This window comes from Haliotis rubra, unplaced genomic scaffold, assembly GCF_003918875.1.
Source record: "Haliotis rubra isolate DU_JTF1 unplaced genomic scaffold, ASM391887v1 Scf25, whole genome shotgun sequence".
Taxonomy (NCBI): domain Eukaryota; kingdom Metazoa; phylum Mollusca; class Gastropoda; order Lepetellida; family Haliotidae; genus Haliotis; species Haliotis rubra.
Window position 1 is genome coordinate 726,471 of NW_025766558.1, and position 18,140 is coordinate 744,610.

Sequence of the window (18,140 nt, forward strand, 5' to 3'; positions counted from 1 at the left end):
TCACTGGATCCCATGATCACATCACATCCATTTAATTAATCTTGACACAACATAGGTTTAGGTATTCATGGTATCCCTATCAAGGGTGAGGTTCTGATTTCAGTCAAAGAAATCGAATCCTGACTCGTGTGAAAGCACCAATTTCCTAGCGTTCATCACCCCAGAAGTGTTCCTTTCACCACTATAGTGTGTTTACTGTCTCAAACATGGAAGAAACAGATGTAACCTCTATAGCTCAGCAAACAGAATAGTGTGATTGACGAATCGGTCCATGTAGGGAAGAAAGGCAACAACTGGAGACTGTAAACAGTTTAATAACAAGAAGTACATGTTGCACACAAGGCATATATTGTAATATCACAGTTGAGTGGTGTGTAAAAACAGTAAGGCTCACAAGTGGATGGAATTTAACATGGCGGTAAGATGCCAGGACGGGATTTACCAGCAATGATCATGTATGGTGTGGTCAATACCACCTCTAGTCCTGTTGGGTCTCTATACAGTTATATTTATTTATATACACAGTGGACATAACTTGATACCGACAATTCTTTATGTGGAGATATGTTAATGAAGGCTGGTCATTATCGATAATGTTACTGCAAAAGATACTGTTTGGAGGTTTGAGGGGCGGTGGGGTAGCCTAGTGGTTAAAGCGTTGGCTCGTCACGCCGAAGACCCGGGTTCGAATCCCAACATGGGTACAATGTGTGAAGCCAATGTCCCCCGCGTGATGTTGCTGGAATATTGCTAAAAGCGGCGTGAAACCAAACTCAGTCAGTCGGAGGTTTGAAATCTTCCACATTTAGTGAGGAATTCCTACGTCTCCCCATTACGTTCAGTGACGCCTTTTTAGGTCTCGTCGTAACTAATACTTGGGGTGCTTGTACACCAGCCATCTTTCATCGTCCCTGCAATGGTATGCACGATTACAGGCCTCGGGGGCAAATGTGGTTTAATTTCACCCTTGAGTAAATATTTGATTGAAAACATACACAGTTGGGGACAATGGGCTACTGGTCTCGCATCTTCATGACATGAGAACGGCATTAAAACTAAAAAAACCTTCTCTTAAGACCGAAATCTGTTATCTATATGGGACTAGATAAGGGTTGTATGGTACCAGGTTTTGGTACAAACGTAGTTTGGTTCCAGAACGTTACTCAGTGTTTTCATTGGTAAATGGGACTTTCGTTGTTTTTCTGAAATAAATAATTTAGAACACACTTCCCCTTTCCCTTTGCACAACATGGTTCCCACAGGTCAAATGTATATTTAAACAGAATGACATTTAGCAGTCCACATCTGAAGTTGAGCAGTTTAAACAGTATATGAGTTCATGGATTGCTGATTGATGCCGGAACGTTTGTGACCTAGTTCCGAGGGGATATTTACTATACTACTTACACTAAAGTAAGTCTAGTCTGGGGCTAGACTGCATGTAATTCGTGCCATATGATGTTCTACGACAATTTCGTCAAGATATATCATGTCAAAAGAAAACAATTCTGTAAAAACAGTCTCCAAGCTCAACTTGGACGAGGACACTCCTATCGTTTCTTGGTACACAAAAGCTTAGTTGAAATAAAATGTGCATACATTGTGTGAATGGTCAGCAGCCCTGTCAAAATTGGTGTCCTGTGACCGGGCACATCCATTCACCTCCCTACGTTATCGTCAAGACCAAAGAAGCTCACGGTTACAACATATCACATCCTTTCTGTGGTGGTGTCAATGGTGACCACGCATCTATAACAATGAGCAAGACGCACTAGCAGGAGAGCTCTGCTTTGAATCCATCACACATGCCCACTGTTTGTGGGTGTCGAAAAGCCCATGTCACTTCATACACCGATCCTGAAGCACACATTCAGACGTCCTTGAAACCAACCTTAGCCTCTCTTGAACTTGACCTATGGAACCATCGGGTATCTACCATCGGGCACCTGTCACCGGGACGAGGGCACACGCGTGTTGAAGATGTGTATGTACCGGTGTAATGTTCGGCTGTAAGGCATCATTTGAGTTTCTGAGTATCCAGGTAGAGTTTGCCAAAATGGTCCTCCACCCCGCCGGTCGACCTAGCCGAAAAGGCCCCTAGCTCCTCGCGTGGGAGATCCGAAGGCGCTGAGAGCCAGTGCTTGTAGTTCCTTCTCGCGCTTCTGTCGCAACTCCTTCCGATATTCGACTGAAACATACAACATTCAGGTGCTTACTTTTATTGTTGGTGTATGTACAGGGACCTATATCAACAACACACTACTAGAACCACCATAGATTGGTTCAAAGATAACTGGAGCCAACGTTCTTAACACACCAGATAAGAATGAACACACTTCACAGCACTGCAACTGAAACTGAATATGCACAGTAAAGTACATGTATGTAAACGTGGGCAACATGTTCACATATGAAGGTCCCCAGTCCGTATATAAATGGACACATTATTATTATTATATCACTATATCGGATTAATATTTCGCATCGATATAACAGATCACAAGATCGGGTCAGTGTGAAGGATCACATGTCGGATCACATGATGAACTGTAATGACGTCGCAACATTCTGACATGAAGTGAAATCGGTGAGGACATACTGTATAACAACTATCATCTATAGAGGTTTGTTCTAAATTTACCCTCACGTGTTGTCACGTGATGTGTGTCTATGTGACATTATTAGCTCTTGTATACGGTACTGAACAACCTGTGTCTAAAACATGAGGAATATTGACATAATCGTTAAAGTGCTCGGCGTACTATTTCAGGTCTATTTATCGTCAACTCCCAAATGTTGACACAGAGAAAGCTATCAGAATAACAGTTGCACGGTTCATTAATCTTCATGGTGGAATGTTTCTGGGACACCGCCTCTTCGCGGCATCAGGTTATATGGACTTTTGCCGCTAGGAACTTTGTGTTGTGTTAGTCATCATTGATTGTACCCTGGCAATCTTTGTCTGGTTGGTGTAATTTAGGTGCAAATTGTTGGGAATTAACTGTCCATTACCGACCATCCAGGCATCGAAGATTGGCCTCCGACTCTGAGATGAACGACAACCGACTGAAGCGGGTCAGATCTTTCGGAGTATAACAAAGGGTGGGGATGGTATAACAAAGGATGGGGATGTTATAACAAAGGTGGGGTGTTATAACGATGGATGGGGATGTTATAGCAGCGTGAGGGACGGTATAACAAAATATGGGGATGTTATGACAAAGGGTTGGGATGGTATAACAAAGGGTGGTATGGTATAACAAAGGGTGGTATGGTATAACAAAGGGGGGTGGGGGTGGTTGGTATATGAGCCTATAAAGATGGTATGTAAATGTATAGGGATGGACAGGTTTGGACAGACATGCATGATTGAGAATAGTCCTCCAAATGATTATGTCACTCATCATTTATTTCGTGTTTATTCATTCGTTCAGATTTTGTGAAAACTGAATCCCAATATGTCGTAAGCCTGTTTCTATGCAGGATGGGCCCTCGTAGTCACGCTCAAGTCCCGTTGCTATGTGCAACCATGACGAGGAAGGACGGAAACATCCGAGATGCGAATATGTAACAAATGAAGAATCAATTTCATTTACTCTGACTAAAGCTTTCTTCCGGCGTCACCCACTCTTGTGTTGACCTGCGCAGCGCGGCTCGCTGTTATCAACAGCCATTACAACAGATGCTGGTATGGTGTTATTCCAGGACAAGCCTGCTTCTTGTAGGGTACGGAAAGGGGCCAGTGGTTACGAACGTAGAATCTGGTGCACTCATAATATCCCAGATTGCACGTAGCTGACCTGCGGTCTATTCACGGACCCATGGGTCACAATAACGTATTGGGGATGAAGAGCATAGCGTCTCACGCATGCTTCCCCAAGACTAACTTTGTATCTGAATATACAGGATTCCTTTTAAATTGAAAAGGAGCCACATATATGGGAGATTCAGAAACTGAACCTGAGGAAGTCTAGACTCGTTTCATGTAGGGCTTTAGCATTGCAGAAAGGGCTGGGCGGAAGGGGACATAATGCAGTTGAGGGACTGTGAGTCAGACTAAGGTTTCCCAATGCAGGCTCCAGACTAACACCGTCTGGAAGACTGCATACAGCTGGGATCTTGCTAGGATCTACATACACCTGAACAGGACAACACCAGTGTGAACAGATGTAGGGTCACCATGACAACACCAGTGTGAACAGATGTCGGGTCACCATGACAACACCAGTGTGAACAGATGTCGGGTCACCATGACAACACCAGTGTCAACATATTTAGGATCATTATGACACAAGTGTGGACACATGTAGAGTCACCATGACAACACCAGTGTGACTATATGTGGGATCACCATGACAACACCAGTGTGGCCATATGTTGGATCACCATGACGACACCAGTGTGACCATATGTAGGATTATCATGACGACACAAGTGTGGACATATGTAGGGTCACCATGACAACACAAGTGTGAACATATGTACTGTCACCATGACAACTCCAGCGTGAGTGTATTTAGAGTTTCTGAAACACTTAATCACCGAATGGAATACGACAGACAAATCTGCTTGAACTTTAAGATCTCAGCTTGTGTAGTTCAGCAACAGTTCTTAATGATGTGCTGTTATGAAACCCCCAATCTGGAAGAAAGTACTCACAGCAACTAAAAGCAATTTGTTTGACTGGTATACAGAAATTGATCGACCAAACACTTGTTGATGAGATCATTGCAAACAAAGATAGAATGAGGTACAAACATGAAGACACAACATATTGTTTATCATTGATTTAAGAACAAAAGTGCGCTGTTTCCTGCGAGGCAGTTCACCCTGTGAACATGTACGTGCAGTCAGGCGACCCCTCCGACAATGTCATCTACAGAGCCGAACTAATGCAACACCGAGGAGCAGCATGGTCGGTCGATGCCAGTGTTTTAGAGACTCCATGACTGTTTACAATGCAGACACCGACGGATACCAGATCGTTGTTGTATTTTTCCTACCCAGCCGTTCCTGTTGCCGGCTGAGAACGGTGTGTTTCAGAGAATAGTTAATGGAGAACCTGCGTAGCCATTATGCATGTTTATATTGGTGCAGGCGCTGCAGTGAGAGATGTACTCTACACACCGCCGTATCACGCAGTTCAAACACACATACGTCTACTGCTTTAATGAACACCTTCACGAGTCAAGACTCCTCACAGCGAATGAGGATGTAAGAAGTGGACACTTAAAGACATGACATTGTCTAGAATGAGAAATATAACCACGACAAAACCACACACAAGGTTTATAGCCACGACACACACACACAAGGTTCATAGCCACGACACACACACAAGGTTCATAGCCACGACACACACACCAGGATCATAGCCACGACACACACCAGGTCATTGACTAAAATGAGAAATCTAGCCACGACACACACGCACAAGGCTCATAGCCACCACACACACACACAAGGCTCATAGCCACCACACACACACACACACACACACGGTTCATCGCCACGAGACACACACACAAGGTTCATAGCCACGACACACACCAGGTTCATGGCCACGACACACACACACAAGGTTCATAGCCACGAGACACACACACAATGTTCATAGCCACGGCACACACCAGGTTCATAGCCACGACACACACAAGGTTTATAACCACTACACACACAAGGTTCATAGCCACGACACACACACCAGGTTCATAGCCACGACACACACACAAGGTTCATAGCCACGACACACACACCAGGTTCATAGCCACACACACACCAGGTTCATAGCCACACACACACCAGGTTCATAGCCACGACACACACACCAGGTTCATAGCCACCACACACACACACCAGGTTCATAGCCACGACACACACACCAGGTTCATAGCCACGACACACACACCAGGTTCATAGCCACGACACACACACCAGGTTCATAGCCACGACACACACACCAGGTTCATAGCCACGACACACACAAGGTTCATAGCCACGACACACACACCAGGTTCATAGCCACGACACACACACCAAGATCATAGCCACGACACACACACCAGGTTCATAGCCACGACACACACACCAGGTTCATAGCCACGACACACACACCTGGTTCATGGCCACTTGGAAGTGCCAACAATCGATTGTGTATGCAGAGTGAGTGAGTGAGCCTGTTCCAGCCATGTTTTACTGTTCTAGTCATATTAGAGAAGGAACATAAAGAATGGGCTTCACACGGTATACCCAGAGGGAATCAAACCCAGACCCTCTGACTGACGAGCAAATGCTCAAAGAAGTTATTTTGAAGAAACAGGCGCAGCTCTTTGAAGGACGTGGAAGTATACTGACACGTATGATCGTATTACTGTTATCATGCAATAACTCACAGAAGTATCCTTTCAGTCACCCATGTATTTATTCAGTCGTTATTGTTTGTAGAACATGTTTTAACGCTGGTTTTAGAAGAAAGGAGTGTGTGTGTGTGTGTGTGTGTGAGAGAGAGAGTGAGTGAGTGAGTGAGTGAGTGAGTGAGTTTAGTTTTACGCCGCACTCAGCAATATTCCAGCTATATGGCGGCGGTCTGTAAATAATCGAGTCTGGACCAGATAATCTAGCGATCAATATCATGAGCATCGATCTACGCAACTGGGATACGATGTCATGTGTCAAAGAAGTCAAGTGAGCCTGACCAACAAATCCCGTTAGTCGCCTCTTACGACAAGCATGGGTTACTGAAGATCAATTCTAACCCGGATCTTCACGGGTAGAAGAAAGGCGTATGAAAAGTAAATACAATGTTCATTCCTAATACAGTATATTTCTAATCACAAAGCAACGTCAGTGTATAAGAATATACTCACTTGACAGAATGATCATCTTGATGCCCCATGCCACACTCCAGAACCACCCCACCAGCATGAAGGTGACAGTGAATAGTTGAGCCACGCCCACCCACACATTCACACACACTGTGATCGGCACGTGATCATCCTTCGTAGGTACTCGGGACTTTCCGCAGCACAAGATGGCGAATCCACTCAGCATGGTCCCTGCAGTTTCAAAAACATCGCTATAACAGATCTGATTTAATGAACCAATTACTGCACTGTCTGAAGCGGAATTTCAGGGCTTGATCTAATGTGAATTTCATGTTTATAAATGGCCATATATGAAACATATCTTCGTCTCTAGATATACGTAATTCTTATTAATACTTGGCTCAATATTTTCATATTTATACTTATGTAGATACAATTCTTATTAATTCCATGTATGGATATAGTTCCTATTAATCTTATTCTACGTGATACATATATAACTCATGTTGGTCACATGATACATATATAACTCATGTTGGTCACACTGATACATACATAACTCATGTTGGTCACACGATACATCTATAACTCATGCTGGTCACATGATACGTATAAAACTCGTGTTGGTCACATGATACGTATATAACTCATGTTGGTTACATGATACATATATAACTCATGTTGGTCACATGATACATATATAACCCATGTTGGTCACATGATACATACATAACTCATGTTGATCACATGATACATACATAACTCATGTTGGTCACATGATACGTATATATAATTCCTGTTGTTTTATGAGATATATTTACTCAACAAAATTAGAAGCTTGACACCCCCATTATTGGTTACAGTTGGGGGGGTAGTAATTCTTTTTAGTTTCTTGTTGTCGCCATACAAATGGCCATGACATGTAAGTAGTTATAACATGGTCTGGCGACCGACTTGAAATAGTTGCTTGGGAAGAGTGAAAACAGCTTCACAATCACGTGCAGCGAGTCTCGCGATCACCTTTGTGATCGCACGTGCACTGGAATGCAAGCACACAGGCATTGTTCAGCAGGCAGACGCGTCACAATATAATATATTAGTTACATTACAGCGAGTATACCGTGACTCACACACCAACCCTGGTTTGGCTTGAAGCACACTAGTTATTGACATTCGTTGTGTCAGTGTGAAGATTGTATTGGAGGAGTATAGAACGTCTCGCATTACTTCAGAGTGACAACCATGTCTCCACAAGGGTGTGACACGAGAGATGACGTCAACGTTCCTATAGTCAACTGTCCCTACTTGTCCCTCAATATGTCCCTCTGTTTCACCGTTTGGTGTTTACATTTCACAACTGTTGAGGCGCCATCGAGCATGTTCTTGTCACCAAAGTGCGTCATACGACTTGTCAGGAGTTGTTACATCTTTCAAAACTAAAGGTCTTATTAAGGCTTAAAATTAGCCAAGTAAAGGATATTTAGAAATGTGACGCCTAATTTGACAAAATATTGCTCTGTGCAGCTCCCTATTTTGACTTGTACCATAGGTCCCCGTGATATATATACTATAACTATTATATATAGCAGTTGACAGTTGACTAGCCTTTTCGTGTGTTTTCTACAGGTTCCTCTGGTGGGTCGGAACACGCTCACCTTTTCGCGTACATATGTATCATCATTATTTGATAGTTATTCATAAACACTGAAAAATGAAGTAAAGATTGTACAATTTGCTCTATTCTTGGCAGCGATTTCTCGTGGATATGAAAAGGGTTTTGTCGCTTCTAGACTCGCCTATACTTGGGGGGTCTTAGGTCGGAACTACAGCATCAGTTTCTATCTGTATAGGTGCCATCAGTACTTATCAATACCGACACTGACACAATCCTAACACAACACAATCCTAACACAAAACAGGCCGTGTGTTACCCGTACAACCACCCTGGTGCAGACCACATCTATCAAAGGCCACAACACAAATACCCACCAAAGATTCAGCCTATTGAACTCTCAGTGAACGCTTATTGATAGAGGTCTAAATTTAACATTTTATTGTAATATTTCACATTAAGGTAATGGCGACTATTCTCGGCAATTCAATCATGCGTTACTCTTCTGCACTAAAAGTAGTTAGCCATCAAAATAGTATTTTCTTGCAAGAAAAATCGTTAGTTTCTTTTTTCATGTATTTTACGACCATTGTCAACAGAGAGGCGTGGCTGCTTATTGGCGGGACACGCGGTGACAGGCCTACACAAATGTTGCTGTTTAAGTGTTCCTGTGGGAACGGAAGAACCGGTCCGAGTTCGACTCCGTCACGAACCCTTGATTAAATCGCTTTGTTGAAATGTTACACTAAATATTCACAAGAGGACATAAACGCCCAGTCGATAAGAGTCTGGAGGACACAATACCTGTCGGTGAACGCCATTTTTCATGGCCCTGCTTACTGAAACACGAGGCTTGCACCAATTACAAACTTACGACAAGAGAATAGTTCGCCCGACTTCACTGTTTGTTATGCAATAAGTAGTTGTGTGTTTTCTGATGAAATATCCCGGCATGAATAGAATGAGGACAAAGGGCGGTATTGGAATCATGTAAATATCCCACATAGAGCTATGACGTTTCTAGATCTCGTTTCTGTTTTTGTAAGCATGGTAATGGCTAACGTTCTTACACAAAGAATTATGCATGGTGCCACTAAATACCCGCGACTCTGATGATACAATAATACTACTAGCTGATGATACAATGGTACTAGCTGTTGATACTATAATACTAGCAGATGATACTATAATACTAGCTGTTGATACTATAATACTAGCTGTTGATACTATAATACTAGCTGTTGATACTATAGATGATACTATAATACTAGCTGTTGATACTATAGATGATACTATAATACTAGCTGTTGATACTATAATACTAGCTGTTGATACTATAGATGATACTATAATACTAGCTGTTGATACTATAGATGATACTATAATACTAGCTGTTGATACTATAGATGATACTATAATACTAGCTGTTGATACTATCATACTAGCTGAAGATAATATAATACTAGCTGTTGATACTATAATACTAGCTGAAGATAATAATAATACTAACTGTTGATACTATAGATGATACTATAATACTAGCTGTTGATACTATAGATGATACTATAATACTAGCTGTTGATACTATAATACTAGCTGTTGATACTATAGATGATACTATAATACTAGCTGATGGTACAATAATAATACTAGCTGATGATACTATCATACTAGCTGATGATACAACAATAATACTAGCTGATGATACAATGATACAAGCTGTTGATACTATAATACTAGCTGATGATACTATAGTACTAGCTGTTGATAATATAATACTAGCTGTTGATACTATAATACTAGCTGATGATACAATAATACTACTAGCTGATGATACAATGATACCAGCTTTTGATACTATAATACTAGCTGATGATACTATAATACTAGCTGTTGATAATATAATACTAGCTGATGATACAATAATACTATTAGCTGATGATACAAAGATACTAGCTGTGGATACTATAATACTAGCTGATGATAATATAATACTAGCTGTTGATACTATAATAATAGCTGATGATACAATGATACTAGCTGTTGATACCAAATACTAGCTGATGATACAATGATACTAGCTGTTGATACTATAATACTAAGTGGTGATACAATGATACTAGCTGTTGATACTATCATACTAGCTGATGATACAATGATACTAGCTGATGATACTATAATACTAGCTGATGATATTATAATACTAGCTGATGATAATATAATACTAGCTGATGATACTATAATACTAGCTGATGATACTATGATACTAGCTGTTGATACTTTAGATGATACTATAATACTAGCTGTTGATACTATAGATGATACTATAATACTAGCTGTTGATACTATAGATGATACTATAATACTAGCTGTTGATACTATAATACCAGCTGTTGATACTATAGATGATACGAAAATACTAGCTGATGATACTATAATACTAGCTAATGATACTATAATACTAGCTGTTAATAAAATAATACTAGCTGCTGATACAATGATACTAGTTAGTGATACAATAATACTGACTGCTGATATAATAATACTAGCTGTTGATACAATAATACTGGCTGTTGATACTATAATACTAGCTGTTGATACTATAATACTAGTTTGTGATTCTATGATACAACTGATGATAATATAGTACAAACTGATGGTAATAAAACAGCAGCTGGTGACCCTTTAATACTAGCTGATGGTACTATAATGCTAGCTGATGGTACTATAATACTAGCTGATGCTAATATAATACTAGCTGATGGTACTATAATACTAGCTGATGGTACTGCGTCACTAGTTTGGATTAACAGCAATGTGGGGATACAACTGGCTATTGCTGCGATGCCATCACTTACCGTCCCTTTATTGTAATGTTTAAGAGCTAATGATTTCATCCATATCTCATTTATCTCTGGTAACGAGAACCTGCCGCCGTATTTCAAAGACGGATGGAAATTTTCAGAACGGCAATATCACATTTCCTCCCAACCTAAGCGATGTTTAGTACTGCACGAGACAAAAACACCCATAATCAATGGTGAGGAGGAAATTGGAACTAAAAATGAGTTTTTTTTAATATGTCTTTATGTGTCTAGCTTCTTTAACCGTATTGATGTAGATGAAGATCACTGTAGCCATCGCTTGGTACCGTATTCCTGAGTGTGATAATCTAAGGACATTACTGTAAATCCCCTGTACGGCAGTAAGGCGACAGTCTATTGGTCGGTATCTCGGCAATCCCCTCGTAAACACTGAGCGTTGTAAATCACTTGAAAATTAAACACGGCCATTGCCACGAAGCATTACAGGTAATGTCTTTATAATCCATTAATAACAACCTCATGCAATTATTTTCTAATTTACTTAATGATTTAGGAAAATGCTTGGTTTTCCTCGCCCCACACCAGTGGTAACCAGGTTCCGCCGTCACAGATAACGCTGACCCCAAACTGAGATAACGCTGACTCCCAACTGAGACAACGCTGACCTCCAACTGAGACAACGCTAGCTCCGCCCTTGCCGTCAACAATTAACTGCCCATCTGTGACACTCACATGAAGGGGAGACAACTACGAGTTGCAACAATGATTGGCGTTGTCCTACACTGTGAATCTCCATGGGTTGCAGTTGTGGCCACTATACAGAGTAATTATGTATACATTACAAACGGTGACATTTCGTAAACCATTCGTCCTTTCTTCAAGCGTGGCTTTTCCCTCACAAAATAACGGCCCATTTCATCAGAGACCACATAATAGGTTATATGGTCTCTGATTTCATGACTATTTATAGAAAATGGCACTGGATCAGTTTTAAAGAAATACCATTGATTCTTAAGTATTTATCATAGCCAAGATATTATTTGCGGAGTGACCTCTAAGTTTGAGACTGGTTAACGGCTGCCGATGCCGCAAGGACACCAGTTGATCATAGCGTTAACACCACGGTAGTCTGTCTCACAGTCCCCGAACCACATTATTTTTCCCTATACTGCCTAGCCAGTTGATCATAGCGTTAACACCACGGTAGTCTGTCTCACAGTCCCCGAACCACATTATTTTTCCCTATACTGTCTAGCCAGTTGATCATAGCGTTAACACCACGGTAGTCTGTCTCACAGTCCCCGAACCACATTATTTGCCCTACTGCCTAGCCCTCTCTGCAGTGCTAAAGCCCTAAATAAAGCAAGTCTAGATTTCCTCAGGCTTAACCAGACCGGCGATGCCCTACAGAGTTGCTCAGCCGTTTTAGAGTAAAGGAAACGCGTTTATTAGAGTAAAGTATTAGCGTATATCTAGTCGTGAGAAGCTCCTGGTTTGAATGTAGGGATCATTGTCCCTCAACAGACACATTACATCCCTTCCCGAACAACGTAAATATCATGAATGTTTGTACACCTTCCAAAGATATATATTACACGTCAGTACAGCACTGAAAAGTGTGTAATTAAAAAATACTACGGCAATATAGCCTACTAAACAATTATTATTATTATGAAATATTCCAAATAAATCACGATGTACATGGTAAAACATTTAAGAAGAATGGTGTCCGCTGGTTTTTTCTCATCAGCAATCCTTCCTAATCTCGCCCCACAATCCTTACTAATCTTTCTTCACAACCCTTACTAATCTCGCCCACTATCCTTATTAACACGTTGACTGCCACCTGAGTATGCTCATAGTCTCAGTTCTGGCCGAATGTGCCACTACGAGTTATCTCGTAGCTATATCAGTGGTTTGTTAAACAAGTTTCACATGTTGGCAAAACAGGCACAAGAAGCAATCGTCTCCTGGCGGTAATAAAGAATGTCAGGAGACGTTTGTTTTTTGTGCCTATTTAAATACCACTGATGTAGCTACGAGATCAACGTGTTAATCTCGCCCAACAATCCTTATTAATCTCACCCCACAATCCTCACTAGTCTCGCCCCGCACTAGTTATTAATCTCTCCCTACACGCGTTACAAATCAGCCTCCACATCTACAACAACCCTTTACCACAGTCGTAACTATTCCTAACCTCAAATCCTTACTATTTCTTGTCCATGTTCGTTACTCCTCCCCTTCCACTCCCGCAACCCTCTCCACACTAATAAGCATGCAACAATCATATGTTCTTACAATAGTTTTGTCATGTAACCTGAAGTTACAGAGTGTTATATGAGGGCACTTGGTGGAAGACACCAGACCACTGCAGCGTGTCCACCGTAGACACTGCAGTACACAGATACCACTGTCTGGGCAGAGTGAAAGGTCACTGACAATGTCAATAACCCCTCGACCATGCTTCGACTGCCTCATGAATTAATGGCCTTTGTATACATGTAAGTCACCACAGCCGGCTCACAAGCAGGTCATTGTGACCTGCCTGTACTGCTGGGCCCCCGAGGGTGAGTGAGTGAGATTGGTTCAACTCCGCTTCGAACACTACTGCATCGAGGCATGTCATCTTTCTGTGGGAAGGGTCTCAAACGTTCGCTGTTAAACCCAACACTGAGAAACAGGTTCCTGCGGAAGGCGTCCTGTCCCGCCACGTTCCTAGTAGTGTATGATACATGAGTGGACCAGCCACCGCTAATGACACTCAACACACCGAACACACACTCCAAGCTATTATTGTTACTCTGCTCCTCCCCCCTCCCCCTACACACACACGTATATTAGCATCAGACATCCCTTGTCCTCCATCCCCCACAAGGGGCGATGGGGTAGCCTAGTGGTCAAAGCGTCCGCTCGTCACGCTGAAGACCCGGGTTCGATCCCCCAAATGGGTACAATGTGTGAAGCCCATTTCTGGTGTCCTCCCCCGTGATATTGCTGGAATATTGCTAAAAGCGACGTAAAACTAAACTCATTCACTCACTCACTTCATCCCCAACAACCATTAAACATCCTTTGTTACAACCATACACCCTTACCACCCATACCTTGAACTCCACCCCACACACTCTCCCGCTGTCTATGCGTCTGACACACATACCCCACTCGCCTGACACACATACCCGTCCCTCGCTACCCTCCTCACCCACACATAACCCCGGCTTCCTCACCTGTTCCAGGGACGACAATGTTGAGGAGGAGGCAGAGGATGGACAGGCTGAGCGGCATGTAGGGGATGGCAGATCTGATCCACGAGTCGTTGCTGCCGACGTGCGCCTTCTGTTTCTCGTCATCTTGTCCGGACGCTGGGATAACGACGGTGGTGGCGTTAGCGACGCGGAAGTCCACAGATTTCCGGGACATGGAGTCGGAAAGAGACAACTTGGTGGAGTCTCGGCGGGACCCAATGGAGAGTCTGTCATCTTTGTCGTCGCTGACGTCGCGGCTCACTGGCGGCGGGACGGCCAAGGACGTCTTGTTTGGCGTCTTCACCGTCGTTGGCGGGCCGTTTAGGACAACGTGTTTAGATTCGGCGTTATTCTGCGCCTGACCCGACCCTTCTTTCACCTTTTTCATGATCGCCCGTGCGAGTATGGATTTGGGTTTGTAGGGTTCAGTGCTGGTTTCCACTACCGGTGGGTCAAGTGGTTTCTTTTCGGTTTCTTTCGGTTTTTCATCTGTCTTCTTATCGTCTTCCTTGTCAGTGGCTTTCACGGACCCGTTTGATAACACCGCCTTCTCTCTCTGTAATGACTTTTGTATCACATTCACCTTCTTTTTGTCAAGTTCGGGAATCTTGCTCTCCTTCTTGACATTAGAAGAAGGCTTCTTGTCTTTGGACACCGGTTCATTCTCCTTAAATTTCACATTCTTACTGTTGTGCTCAATCTTCTCATTTTCGTTAACTACAGAGAAGGTTGTCTCCCCCTTGGCATCAGAGGGAGCCACAGGTTCACTTTTGTCTTTCAGTGCAATATTCTGCGAGCTTCCTGACAAGTTACTCCGGCTCATCCTCGCCGTCGCCTTGTTGTCCTTGTCACGCTTAAAATCAAACTTGTCACCCTTCTTTTTCTTCGAATCGTTAGAGGCGTGATTCTTGTCCTTACCGGTGCCAACTATAGGGATGTAGGAATACTTTTTCTTTTCTATAAGCGGTTTTTTGGTGTCCGACGATGAATCGCTTTTAACACTCGAACCAGTATCTGATTGTAAGGTTTTCTGAGAGTCTGTTTTTGTCAGAAGTGGGTCTGTGTCCTTCACATTAGTGTCCCCGTCTTCGTCCTTCGGGGGCTTCTCGTCCAGTACTCGTGTAGCAGCCTCGCTGGTCGTTAAATCTCCTGGCTTAGAGTCTGTACCTTCGTGTTTCGTTCCTCCGTCGGGTGTGAATGCTCCTTCTTTCGGTTCCATGGGAGCCGCGGTCAAGGTGTCCGTTTTTCCCACACCATTCGGGGAATTTAAACTGTTGACTAGCGATTGAGATTCGGAGGGTTTTTCGTTCCCCGTTTCACCAGCGTCTGGTTTCTTGTCACCATCGAATAGATTCACTTGAGATGCACTCCTTGTACTTACAGGGGGAACTGCTGTGGTGGCGTCTATGACATCACTTGGGTTGACGTCTGCTGCGGCGACATCTGTGACATCACTTGGTTTGTCGTCTGTTATAGCGTAATTTGTGACATTAGTTGATCTGTCGTCTGTTGTGGCGGCGTCCTTCACAATATCACCTGGTTTGTCTTCTGTTGTTGAGGCGTCTCTTAAAGAATCACTTGTTTTGTCTCCTGACGTCTGCTCGCTCAAACCGCCATCTTGTGCCTCCGGTTTGATATTCCCTGATGTCGGCTGTGTCTGATCGTAATCCATATCTGACAAGTCGTTTTTTACACACAAGGAATAATGTCAAGTGAACTTCCACTAGCGCCAACTGGTTTCAACTCCCCCGAGATTGTTTGTCAATGATCACGAGAAAACACAAATACATCAATGATTAATGTCGTCGCGAGTGACACTTTTGTTTACTTATGTAGCGCCATTGTTGGTGTCTCTAGCATCCACTTGAAAATAACACTCCGTTTCTACTATTAACATATTAACAACCACACAACAATCCTTTGAAAATCGAACCTGTTTGAGTGAGAGTCCTGTGACCGTTTCGCCTGTACGACTCCCGGCTCCAAGTGCCGTCACATATTTCCGACTCTGGCGAGTGTTGTCACATGTTGCCGTGTAACTCCGAGTTGAGGAATGTTCAGTCAGAACGGGCTGGAAACCGTCAACTTGACAATGTGTCTGCCGACAAACTGTGGATATCTCGGTCAGCAGGCATCCAGACGTTCGCTACATCTCATCTCACCTCAGCATTCTCCGGCTGACAGTAGGTGGCGCTGGTTGTCTGGGTGCGTACACAAATGGTCACTCCTTACTGACACCAAAGCAGAAGTCATTGATCTTCGATTATGTTGATTGATTTTCCTTCTTTCAAACATCACCACCGATCACCATAGCTTTCTCGCTCTTCGGGTATTATCGGCTCCTGGCGATCTATACCGACTACAAAGGGCTGGTAAATTATGCACAGGCTGGTGTTTTCCCTACGGGCGGGGATTGATCTCTCTGAAAAAAGACACGGCTGAGTTTCTATCGATCAGCGTTAAGGGGTCGATGAGAGTGGTGGTAGTACCGACATAAGAGCTCTGATTCTCTAGATCAATGTTCACCGCACACGACTTACGACAAGTTTACGACTTAAATAGGACTGATTAGGATTAAGGAAACAAATGTCCCACTTTTATGTCAAAAGACTGAGTGAAAAACTTAAAGCAACAAAATCGTTTTCGGAGATTGCAGGACAGGAAGTTATCAGGACTTTTCTCAATCCGACATTTAATCAAGATATAGAGCTTATTATACGAGCGTGTGTGTGATACCAATCATACGAAACCAATGTCTGTATGACACATGCGATAAAAATAGCTCTTTCTACACAGTATTTCACAAAAAGAATCGAATGACGTCACAAATACCTAAATAAAACACTAGTGTACATATGATTTTCATAACCTGGGTTATACTTAACTCTAAGGGCAATATAAGGCAAACATAGAAATACTACTTATTACAAACAGACCCAAGTATGAATATTGTAAAACCGTTTAAAGTTTGCAACTCAGTGAGCAGAGAGAGACGTTCAGGTACATACGGAGATGTTCTACCACGTGACTGACGTATTCATCAGCTATATGTCAAGAGACGGTGTATCACATGACGCTCACACACCATACGACACATCAGGGGATAACAGCCACACACCATACGACACATCAGGGGATAACAGCCACACACCATACGACACATCAGGGGATAACAGCCACACACCATACGACACATCAGGGGATAAAGCCACACACCATACGACACATCAGGGGATAAAAGCCACACACCATACGACACATCAGGGGATAACAGCCACACACCATACGACACATCAGGGAATAAAAGCCACACACCATACGACACATCAGGGGATAAAAGCCACACACCATACGACACATCAGGGATAACAGCCACACACCATACGACACATCAGGGAATAAAAGCCACACACCATACGACACATCAGGGGATAAAAGCCACACACCATACGACACATCAGGGGATAAAGCCACACACCATACGACACATCAGGGGATAAAAGCCACACACCATACGACACATCAGGGGATAACAGCCACACACCATACGACACATCAGGGAATAAAAGCCACACACCATACGACACATCAGGGGATAAAAGCCACACACCATACGACACATCAGGGGATA

At 42.9% G+C, this 18,140-nt stretch overlaps 1 protein-coding gene across 1 annotated transcript; it reads right to left on the reverse strand.

Moving 5' to 3' along the window:
* Positions 1–1,793: 1,793 nt before the first annotated feature.
* LOC124279361 (clumping factor A-like) lies at positions 1,794–16,846 on the reverse strand. Its single transcript, XM_046715175.1, has 3 exons — positions 14,492–16,846; positions 6,867–7,055; positions 1,794–2,188 (listed from the first exon to the last, which is right to left on the reverse strand). Exons 1-3 carry the CDS (start codon positions 16,179–16,181, stop codon positions 2,082–2,084), a joined length of 1,986 nt encoding a protein of 661 aa, XP_046571131.1. The 5' UTR covers positions 16,182–16,846; the 3' UTR covers positions 1,794–2,081.
* Positions 16,847–18,140: the final 1,294 nt, after the last annotated feature.